General features: G+C 44.8%; 1 protein-coding gene across 1 annotated transcript in view; it reads right to left on the reverse strand.

Annotated features, from left to right (window-relative positions):
* Positions 1-11,123, reverse strand: part of DDX10 (DEAD-box helicase 10) — a 269,843-nt gene extending 258,720 nt beyond the window's left edge. The window contains exons 1-4 of the mRNA XM_021696556.1: positions 10,938-11,123; positions 2,652-2,712; positions 1,757-1,887; positions 537-695 (exon numbers count right to left, since the gene is read on the reverse strand). Of these exons, the coding sequence (XP_021552231.1) occupies positions 537-695; positions 1,757-1,887; positions 2,652-2,712; positions 10,938-11,123 (537 nt within the window). The remainder of the gene's footprint in view (positions 1-536; positions 696-1,756; positions 1,888-2,651; positions 2,713-10,937) is intronic.
* Between the last annotated feature and the right edge of the window lie 1,048 nt (positions 11,124-12,171).

Consider the following 12,171-nt stretch of genomic DNA (forward strand, 5'->3'; position numbering starts at 1 on the left):
GGCTCAGTTGGTTAAGCGACTGCCTTTGGCTCAGGTCATGATCCTGGAGTCCTGGGATCGAGTCCCACATCGGGCTCCCAGCTCAGCGGGAGCCTGTCTTCTCCCTCTGACCCTCTCCCCTCTCATGCTGTTTCTCTCTCTCTCTCTAATAAATAAAATCGTTAAAAACAAAACAAAACAGTCTTGCTTTCTTCTGCTGCTGAGCCAGCAATGTTCTGAATTATTCAACCTCTTAGATATTTTCTTAAAAGGAACTAGTCCAAATACTCAAACAGTACCTTTCCCAAGTAAATTAACAAACAGATTTACAGGCTGTTTAGAGTACAATAATCTCAGAGAACCTGATCAATTCAGATACCCTCACAAAAATTGACTTTCTGGACCTTCAGAATTGATAATCAGAACCCTAGATGACAGTGACCCCACCAGGATGCCAGCCTACCTGTTTAAATGAAATCTCCACCTCTTTCCTGTCAACTGCCACAGTGCTCCAATATAAGTTATAGAAAAAAGAAGGACAAGACAAAAGGACAAACCTTTCCACCAATGATGAGACCAGCTGAAAAGTCATGATTCTTTCCTACTTTTCGGAGAACCTCAAAGGTCTGATAGGCCAGTTCTCTCGTAGGTGATATAATCAGAACCCCCAGCCCATCTGTTGAGGTCCACTGTAGACGATATAAGGCTTCCAGCACCTCAAAAAAGACAGCAAATTTGTGTTTAGTAAGTCTTTCAGAAGGCAGCATTTTGATTTCTGAACCGACCCTGCTCCTCCAAATCAAAGGCACCTTCCAAGCAGAGGACATACCAGTCACAAGTGTCATCCAATCAGAAAGAACAACTCTTTGCTTTGTTTTTTTCTTTTTCTTCTAGCCACCAGATCCCTCAAGTCATAGAGGGAAGGAAACATAAACCTCACAGCAGGTCAGCTGCCGCCAGAGCCCTGGCAGGAGACTGGCAATCAGTGAGAGCTACGTGCAGCCCTCAAACTATTAAAACAGATTTCGGAAAAATATCTGTCACCATTTTCTGAACAGAAACCACATTAAACTTTTATCTGTGTAGTTACTGTAATTATACAGTGACTGAACTTTCTAGTTGTAGAGAAAATTCGTTTTGAAAAATTGGATTTAAGGGAAAAATGGTTTTGCAGTACTTGGAACAAAAACTCAAATGTGATTTTTCTAAGCCAATTATTTTGAGGAATTAAATTATGAGACCAACTGCATAACTGAGATATAAGTACCTTCCTAAGAGGCTCTATTGTTTCACTGCTCAAAAATGACAGCTACCAATGTCCTGGAAAATTCTCAATGAATCACCCAATCTCCTTAAAGTAAGCATATTTCAGCTTTATCCTAAACAAGTGGCAAGTATAAATGCAATTGGCAGGTTTGCAAGCATGAGTGCATAAACAGCCTCCCCAGCCTGCCCCAGCGGTCCTACAACAGGGCGGAACCATTCTCACCTGCCGCTTGGAAGACCCACATGCTTCAGGAATGCAAAGGCTTGTCGAGGCACAGTAATTCACTAATTCAAGAAGTTACTAAGTGCCCACCATGTGCAAGGCACTGTGTTAGGACGGAGGAAATATGGTGGAGAACAGAACAGTTGGGGCCCCCGCCTGACACAGTTTGCTATCTAGCCAAAGAAATCCAACAGGAAACAACTCTCTACATCATGATTTCTACCTAGGCATAGAATGTTTTAAAAGCATGTAATAGAGGACCTGACCCAATATAAAAAAATTACTTACTGGAACAAGGAAAGCCAAAGTCTTGCCAGATCCTGTCTTGGCAGCTCCAAGAACATCTTTACCTTGCAAAGCCAATCCAATGGTCTGCTTCTGTATCTCAGTTACCAAACGGTACTGGGCTTCTTGCAAACCTGCCAGGGCGGAGGGGAAGAGAGTGACACTTTAGAAAATCCCCGTAAAACAGGAGTACGGGCTGAACTGTGCCCCCTAAAACTCGTACACTGAAGCCCTAACACCCAGTACCTTAGAATGTGACAGTATTCAGAAAGCCTCTGAAGTGGTGGTTAAGTTCATGAGCCCTGATCTGATGTCACTGGTGTCCTTATAAGGGGAAATTTGGACACAAAAAGAGACACCAACAGTATGACTGCACAGTGGGACAACCACATGAGATGCAGCAAGAGAGCGGTCATCCGTAAGCCAAGGAGAGAGTCCCAGAAAAGAGCCTTCAAGGACGGCTCTCGGAGGAAACTAACCCTGAGAGCATCTCCATCTTTGGACTTGTAGCCTCCAGAACTGTGAGAAAATTCATTTCTGTTGTTTAAGCCCCCACCTCCCAGTCTGAGATTTTGTTCTGGTGGCCCTAACACATTAATATAAAAGATGTCACTTTTGTTGTCTTATTCATTTTAACTAACATAACTAGATTTTATTTTAATTACTGAGAGGCCCTGGCATCTTGTTTTTTCAGTACTGTTTTTTAGTTCAGAAAGGGTGAGAATGACAAATCGGTAATACTCGAATGAATTAATATTGTTTCTTGGTGTTAGAGGTGCAAGATAACAAAATTATTTGCCAAAGTAATATCTTCCAAGTTAAATGCTCTAAATCTTTTTCCATTTATAAAAAACATCAATAAACCCAACAACACGTCCCAAAATCACCGTATGCCTACCTTTCAATGTTTTTTTAGACAAAGGGAAATCTGAAAATCTTGTAATTTCATTTACATTTATCTGAAAAAAGAAAAAGGAGACTGTGTCAGCTAAGAAAAAATAATGTACCGTATAATTCATCTGTTTTACAACAAGGCCATTTTTCGTTTACATTGTGCTGCCTGGCTAGTCCTTGGTACTACAGGATTGAATTCAACCATCACTTCTAATTAAAAACCATCATTCCTTCTAGAAAGAAATATGCCTTAAGGAAGCTGTCATGAATCAAAAATATAAGCTTGTAACAATTTAAATTGGTTAAAAAAAAAAAAAAAAACCTCATTCATTCAAAACACACACAAACCACCACCACCACAACCCTCCTTCACCTCTGAGAACACAGTAAATCATCACCACATCAATTTTAGGAAGAAACTCTACCTTCAGTCCATCCTTCAAGGAATATTAAGAAATAAGGGGCAAAATGACTATAAGCCACAGAACACAACGAGAATACTTCTATTTATACACTTTGGAGAACAGATTGAAGTTAACTGGAGAAATGTATCTTGTTAGCACAAATCTTTTCAAGTTTTAACCATCAATCACTGGCATGCCAAATCCAACCTGGCAACTCCTCATTTAGGGGTACAGTGAAGAAGAAGGCATTAACAATAAACAGAAGAAATGTCTCAGTCATGCTCTGAAGCCACAGTAAGTAACATTTTGCCCTTTAACTTTACATTATCTAAATGTTCATTACTGATGTTCTTCATTAGCATAAACCCAATTTTCTGAATTTCATTTCAGCTACTCAGAAAAATTATTTTATTACAGATGCTGAAAGCAGGAACTCCTGTTCAGATCTGGGAATATGCTGCCAAATTATTCATGACTCACAAAAGGGAAAAGTTGCATTTGTAAGGTTCATTTATTTAAATTACACTCCAGGCAGTAAAGGGATGACAGCTTTTATTTCTTTTTTTAAAGATTTTTTTTTTTTTTTTTTATTCATGAGAGACAGAGAGAGAGACAGAGGCAGAGGGAGAAGCAGGCTCCCCGCGGAGCAGGGAGCCCGATGCGGGACTCGATCCCAGGACCCTGGGATCATGACCTGAGCCGAAGGCAGACGCTTAACCGACTGAGCCACCCAGGCGTCCCGACAGCTTTTATTTCATTTTACAGTCTACATATCATCTTTCCCAAGATCCTTAATGTAGCCCAGATAGGGTTATTCTCTGTCCTCACATGCTGAAAACACGAATATTAACACATTGCCTTAATCCCTACAAATCATTCCAGAGAAGAGTGAAGAGGAATAATCACGTAAGAGAAAAATTCATGAGAATATTGTGTCCCATCAGGTAAATCTCCCAAACACAACATCAAAATTAGAGGCAGTCCACCCATGCACTTGTGATATCATCAGCTAAAAAGCTGTTTTCACAAAGAAGAGAAGGCTTGCAGGAGGAGCCAGATGAGCGACACACTGGTCAGCCTCCATCAGAGACACGGCATGGGCAAAGTGGGCTCCTCCAAGGAAATACTGCACATCTCTGTCTAGCCTGCTGACCTCCTAACAGAAAGTCTGGAAGAATGGAACTATTCCAGCACTCTGCCGGCCATTACAATGTAGAGCTACACAACATATTCTTAGAAAGAAGTCAAAGAAACAGAAGGAAATTTTTACGCCACCGATGAACTAGAATGGGAGTCAGCAAACTATGACCCAATCCAACCGGCTGCCTGTTCTTGCAAACAGTTTTCCTGGAGCACAGCTACAGCCTCTCATTTACATAGTGTCTCTGTGGTTATGACAGAGATCACATGGCCCACAAAGCCTAATACTGACTATCTGGCCTGTTACAGAAAAAGGTTGCCAACCTTGTTCCAGAAGACTCTCAGTTACATTCCAAGGAATATTTAGAACTCACAGAAGTCAGCTATGTTCCTACAAAGTAACGCTCTAGCTCCCCTTCGGCCCTTTCTTTTCTTAAAAACAAATCACTCCTGTCTTCCAGTGCTCACACTCCCTCTGAAATCTGCGCCACTCTTCTAAACTCAGAGAACAGATGTTTCAGCAACAGTACTTGTCTGGGACTTCCCAGCACTGGTGGGAAAGATGGAGGGGCGGAGGGGAGAACAGGGTGGATACCACTCACCACCCCCAGGACTTCTTCCAACACTCTTCTCACAACTCTCGTTTCTCACAAAAGTGAAAAATGCTTTCACAGCCTCAAAGCAGGAGAAGAAAATAGAAGAACGTCCTCGAATGCTCCACCTCCTGCAATCATGACAAGAAAAGCAATCTGCCTCAAACGACGCCAAATCCTGATTAAAGGGGGGAAATGTGGATTAGAGCACAGGGTTCCTATACAGCACTAGCTGACGACTATCAAAGACAGTCTAAATGAACCCCAGGTGCAGAGATGGAGTCTCTCAGCGACAGTAACCACAGGTGCTGAACTGAAACAAAGAGCTCAACGTTTCTCAACAAGCTTCAATCCCAACTCTCCATCAGAACCCCCAACACACACCCCCCTACGTGGTGGCCTTAGAAATAAACCACCCAGATCTCGGGCTGCAGGGAGCACAGTTGAAGGACGAGCTGTAGTTGATGAGTGGATCCTCCAGAGCCACCACTGACAGCACCATGCTTCCCTGGCTGCTCCCGATGACTCAGAGCAGCAGCACAACTGGAGACCCTTCCTGCCCCATTCCTGCAGGACCGGACAGTCCCCTCGAGGGCAGCTTTGGTTCCAGGACACCCCATCAGCATAAGCCTTCTTAGACTGTGCCGCAGCCTGAGACTCTTCCTACTGACTCCTCCTTCCGTCCTCCCTCCTTTCCCTATTTCTGTTCCTTCTCCTTCACTTCTGCAGACACTTCCCCCCAATAAATCTCCAATTCACTTAATCCCAACTTGGTACCTGCCTCTCGGAAGACCTAAGACCTAGACAATAGCAACAACAGTCTCCGACCTAGTCACAGCCTCCACAGCCTGTACAGCTTGGCTATGTTCTCTAACTGCTCCCAGAGACTCCCCACTGCTTCCAGATAATCTCCAAACATCGCCTCTGTATGAATTTCCCACAGGGGCTGAAACAAATGACCACCAACAGTGGCTTAAACCAACATCAATTTATTAACTTAAACTCTGCAAGTCAGAAGTCCAAAATGGGTCTTACTCAGCTAAAATTCTTTCTGGTAACTACAGGAGAGAATCCACTTCCTTGCTCTCTCCAACTTCCACAGACTTCCTTGGACTGGCTTACGTCCCTCTTCCATCTTCAAAACCAGCCAGCAATGGTCTTCCCGTCTCCCTCACTTCACAGCATTCCCACACCACTGCCTCTCTCCTCCACATTTCAGGACCCTTGGGTCATCACACTGGGCCCATCTGGATAATCCAGATCCCCCTATGTTAAGGTGAGCTAATCAGCAATCTTAATTACCCTTTGCCATGTAACTTATTCACAGGCTCAGGGTTAGGATGCAGACATCTTTAGGAGACCATTATTTTAACTATTACAGCCTCCAAAACCATTGACAATCCACCTCTGACCCTTTTCTGCAACCTCATCTGAAGCCAGTTCAGGAACACATACCACACTCCACAGAGCATCTCCCTCTCAAAGGACACCACGTGTTATCACATCTTTTTGTATATCCTTGTGTTGCTCCCTCAACATACAATGTTCTTGCCAATCTATTCTATCTGGAGAACACACCATTCAAGAACTAGCTCCACTCATGGCTACCACAAACTGCTGGACAGTCTGTGCCCCACACAAAGGCATATGGAGGCTGAAATCCAGCTCACACTCAGCTCCACAAGCCAGGCCTGAGGCTGCAAAGACAAAGAGGAAGGGCAGCATGCCCAGAGGAAACACATTTTTCTAATTCACCTAGCCAGAAAGGGCAGGGACAGAATAACTCAACCTCTTTCCCCCTAATTACACCACCCTCTAACTCCACAGCACTGTACATATTTAAGATTTTAACATTTATCAAAATGTATCAACCCCCCACCTCCGTAGGGACACAGACATGTATTTTTTTCCTATCTATTTTGACCTAGACCTCAACAAGTACCTTGTCAAACTGTTCCAGATATTTCTGAATCAAACTGTTCAGTGTTTTACCAGTGAGCCTACTGAACACCATCCTTGTATTATAAACACGCTGTAATAACAGTTTTATGCACAGACGCTATCATCGGAGGAACCCTGCGTGAGGGTCTGCACCTTAGTTACCTAGACAATAACGATCTGCTGTAACTGTATTCTAGTATTGCTGGCCCTGGCATTTGATTTCAAAGTGCATTTCTTTCCTCACAAAATCTTAATATTTCTAAGATTAAAAATAAAGAAATAAAACACAATACTTACAGGAAAAATTTGTTCCTTCAGTATAGTGAAAAGGTTAGAATTTAAACATTCGTGAGGTGCAACGCAGTAAAGTGTAGTAATTTGGCACTCTAGCATCAGACCTAGACTACCTGAGTTAGACTTTTTCACTACTAGCTGTTTAAGCTTGCAGAAATTATTTAATCTTGCTCTTCCTTAAAGCTTCTCACCCATGGGCGCCTGGGTGGCTCAGTTGGTTAAGCGACTGCCTTCGGCTCAGGTCATGATCCTGGAGTCCCTGGATCGAGTCCCGCATCGGGCTCCCTGCTCGGCAGGGAGTCTGCTTCGTCCTCTGACCCTATCCCCTCTCATGTGTTCTCTCTCTCTCAAATAAATAAATAAATAAATCTTTAAAAAAAAAAAAAAAAGCTTCTCACCCATATAATGGAAACAGTCTCACAGTGTCATCTATTGTGAGGATATGGCAAGTCAACATGTAAAAAGCTTCATAAGTGTTAGTAATTGTAATTCAAACAGAGACCAAAAAAAATTGACCTATGTTACCAACCAGAATAAAGCATCTGGAAAAGGTCCTTGTGCCCCAAACAACATCTAAACACTGAGCGCCTACTCCAGGACAAGCACTATGCTACCAGTGTCTGGAAGCACGAAGGTGAGGGTGTCGAAGATTTCTGACCATCAGGGGTTCACGGTCTAGTGGGAAAGTTAAGAAAGCAGCTCAACACAGAAGCCAATCATCACAGCCTGGTGATAATGTTGTAATAAAAGTGTATACAGAACGCTACACACAGCAGCCCTAACTCCACTTGGGGAGGTCAGGAAGAAAAGTTTAAATCTTGAAGGACCGGTAGGTGTTCCTAGAGTGGGAGAATGCAGGAGCTCACTGCAAGCGGTGGAAACATCAGGTACCAAGACAAGAAGCATCAGGGAGCGGGGCAACTCGGTGGTTCATTTAGCTAAGCCTCTGACTTCAGCTCAGATCATGATCTAAGGGTCCTGAGATCAAGCCCCAGGTCAGGCTCCCCACTTGGCCAGGAGCCTGCTTCTCCCTCTTCCTCTGCCCCTTCCTCTGCTCCTGCTCTCTCTCTCAAATAGGTAAGTAAAATATTTGAATAATCTCTAAAAAAAAAAAAAAAAGTAGCAGCATCGGAGAACACGGCCAATTCATGAAATTACAAGTTGTTCTTGCATGTATGCTTACCACACACCACTTGTTTTACATGCATTACCTCTTTGAGCTTTACAACACTCTGGGTAGTTAGTAATCTCTGCTGAACGAAAGAAACTGAGACTTAGGAATATTAAGAAACTTGGCTACTCAATACCCCAACTGTGTGAGATTTAAACCAGGTCTGCCTGACCACAAATAACTTACTCTTCTGTTGGAGTAGAACGTGTTGACACATGAAAGTATCTGACCATTTTCCTGAAAGTAACTGTAAGCCAAGGGAGGGTTTTAATCAAGAATAAGATGACTGGATTTTCATCTTGGAAAGAATCATTCTGCCAGCAATACAGAAGATAGATCAGAGGGGGATAAGACCTAAGGGCCAAATCCAGCCACCAGTTTTCCTGACTGAAGTTTTGTTGGAACACAGCTATACCCATGTGTTTAAGTATTTCCACGGCAGCTTCTGTGTTACAATGGCAGAGTTGAGGGGTTCCACCTTCCTGACCTGCAAAGCTGAAGCCATGGTACTTATCTGGTCCTTTACTGAAAGAGCTTACTAATCCCTATTACAAGCAATAGCTACCATAGTAACCCATGCAAGAGGTTATGGGGCCTGAACTAAGGCACAGCAGGAGGGATGGAGTAACTTTTTAAAAATCTAAGAGGCAGAAAAGATTATCAGTGTGACTGGATGTAAGATGTGCTGAGAGGAAAGTCTCTAGGATTACTTCTAGGTTTCTAGCTCAGCAGTCTGCTTAGATAGTAGGGCTAGCATGTGGTGGGCCAAATAACAGCCCCAAATACATCCATATGCTAACCTCCAGAACTGTGAATATTATCTCAGATGGCAAAAGTGATTTTGTCCAGGTCATTATCAAAGATCTTGAGATGAGCAAGTATCTTCAATATTTTGGGTGGGCCCTAAATGCAATCAGAAGTATCCTTATTTTAAAAGGGCAGAAGTAGATTTGACACAGAACCAAAGGCAATGTGTCCGTGGAGGCAGAAATGGGAGTGGTGCAGACACAAGCCAAGGAATGCAACCACCAGAAGCCAGAACTAGCAAGAAATGGATTTTCCCCGAGAGCCTCCAGAGGGAGCATGGCCTTGATGACACCTTGATTCCAGCCCAATGAAATGGATTTCAGACTTCTGGCTTCCAGAACTATCACTATAAGCCATGGAGTTTGTGGCAATTTGTTACAGTGGCAAGAGGGAACTAATACACAGGACTGTGAATTTGGGAGTCAAAGATAATGAGCTCAATTTTGGACTTGTGTATTTAAGGTATCCTGACAGGTAAAGACAACCAGCACAATCAGAAGAAAAGAATACAAACTCAGAAGGCTGAGGGTAGAATACAAAAAGGAGTCACCAGTCCACAGGAATAAGCACTGCTATTACACAAGAGAAGAAAGGCTGAGACTAGATCCCTTAAGCAAGTCTAGTTAAAGAACACTCTAAAATGCAATCTAATAGTTTACAATGGTTTCTTAAGATGCTGTGCATACAGCAATAGTAGAAATAATGTAACAGCTAATATATTTATATGTATCAGGCACTGCCTAGAATGCTTAACATGCGTTCTTACTACCGCCTCCCAACAACTTATAAAATAGATATTATGATGCCTTTTAAAGATAAGAAAAAGGAAGCAGACAGAGTAAATAACCTGCCCAAAGTCACTCATCTGGTGATCAAAAGCCAGGATCAAATTATCATTTATCTTAACATAAAAGCCCAAACAGAAATAAAGGTTATCTATCTAATCTTACTGTTGACCTAAGAGGCATTTAAAGGAAAGCTATACAAGCATGACACTTGATGACTATAATTCCAGAAATGTCCCATATATTAAATCCTTGATTATACCGTACCAGAAGGGGGCAATCACTGAGAGGCTGAATGAGGTGGATGAGGGCCAAAAGAAGGGGTTTGTGGGGGGCCGAGGAGAAGGGGTACTGACCATGCCCAGGAGGCTGAGGGGGCGGGGGGGAAGGACAAGAGGTCAAAATGATAACTACAGGGCTACCCATCCGGGAACATCCACTACAACGGAGGATGGGAGATGGCAGAAACACACCAGGAGTCCAGCTTTCCTATGCCAGTTCTTGGACAGGGAGAGGAACCAAGAAGAGAAAAGGCGATGAGCACAGGAAGGAAGGCGGATGAGGTCGAGGTCTGCAGATCTGGCATAATGGTTAAAGGCAAAGCCCTTGGACTTGGAAAGACATGGGTCTAGGTTCCAATTCCATACCACCTACTAACATGTGAGCTTAAAACAAGCTCCTTATCTTCTCGGAGCCTCAATGTTCTCACCTGTAAAATGGGAATACGACCCATACCTCAGTTCAAGTCACATAATTAATGTAAAGCACATGGGTAGTGCCTGAAAACACAGGTGTCCTTATTATCACTACTGTCGTTAGTACTACTGCGCGTATTACCCTGTTTCACTACTAACTCCTTGCTCTTAAGCGCCACTGCATTTCCATTACTTTATCAAGAGCGGTGTGGCGAGCAGAAGAGCGGCCTGGATGGTCCAGGGGCCTGGTCCCGCGCCCGGCAGACCACCTGTGGGGCCTCGGCGGGGCCCCGCCGGCACCTGTCACCCCACCCCCATCTCCAGCCCGGCGGACTGCCGGCTTGCCCGCCCCCCGCCCAGGCCCCAGTGACAGATCTCCATCGCCGCGGGAACTCGCGGCCCCGCCGCCCCCACCGCCCCCCGCCGCCGGCCCGCGCCCCCGCCCCAGCGCCGGCCTCACCTTCTCGTAGTTCTGCATGAGGCGGCTGATAGCCTCGCGTTCCACCTGCCACTCGGGCTTCTTCAGCTGCTGCCTCAACTGCTTCTTTTGGCTCTGCTTATGGCTGTGTTTCTTCTTCCAACGGTTGAAGCTCCGCACCGGGTCGGGCCGGCCTCCTGGCCCCCGAGAGTCGGTAGTTTTGCCCATCGCTGCCGCGGCAGAGACAGCCCAGACCGCCCCCAGACACGAGACACTTCAGGCCAGGCGGAGGGACGGCACTGAGGAAACGCGGAACCAGCGTGGGGAAAGAGAGGCGACCACGCGTGCGCGGAACCTGGAACCCGCCCCCGAGCTTTTGAAACCGGGGCACTCGCCGTTGACTGCAAGGGAAAAGTGGACGCTGATTGGTGACTTGGATTCCGCAGGGCGTAGCGGGCAAGCCGCGGGGAAACGGAGGCGGAGCGATCTGAGGAAGAGGGCGGGGCTAGCGGCGCCAGGAGTACGCCGGATCTTTAAATTGACGCAGGCGCGCAGGTGGCTGTTACTATGGTGACGTCACACTACTTCAGAGCTGTTAATACACGCTTGCCCTGGGTTTACCTTGGCAAAGCGTGCGCGTACGCACGCACACACACACACACACACTCAGAAACACAGACACACACGCGCAGACACACACTCAGAGACACAGACACACACACGTGCTCTGTCTATGAATTATAATTGTGATCCCCGTTTTGTGTTTTTCAGCCCAGGAAACTGAAAGACTTGCCCAAAGCTGAAACAGCTATATAATAACTTCCGATTTCAATCCGAGTCAGGCTACCCCCCTAGGAATAAAAAATGAATATTCTAGGTGGCTCAGTCGGTTGAGCGTCTGCCTTGGGCTCGGGTCATGATCCCAGGGTCCTGGGATCGAGCCCCGCATCGGGCTCCCTGCTCAGCGGGAAGCCTGCTTCTCCCCCTCCCACTCCCCCTGCTTGTGTTCCCTCTCTCACTGTGTCTCTCTCTGTCAAATAAATAAATCTTTAAAAAAAATTAATATTCTATATTCTAATGTCCCTCAAGGTTTTGCCTTTTATCCAACCCCTCAGACTCTGCTGCAGCAATAGGGAACTGAAGCAGAGTCTAACTGAATTTGCATTAAAATGCAGTTATGAAGACAAAATGAAAACTAAAAATAAAGAATTGAAAGGAAAGTTATTTGCAAGTTGGCCATTTACATGAATTGACCTTCAATGGGTTGGTTTTTTGA

Source organism: Neomonachus schauinslandi, chromosome 11 (assembly GCF_002201575.2).
Source record: "Neomonachus schauinslandi chromosome 11, ASM220157v2, whole genome shotgun sequence".
Lineage (NCBI taxonomy): Eukaryota > Metazoa > Chordata > Mammalia > Carnivora > Phocidae > Neomonachus > Neomonachus schauinslandi.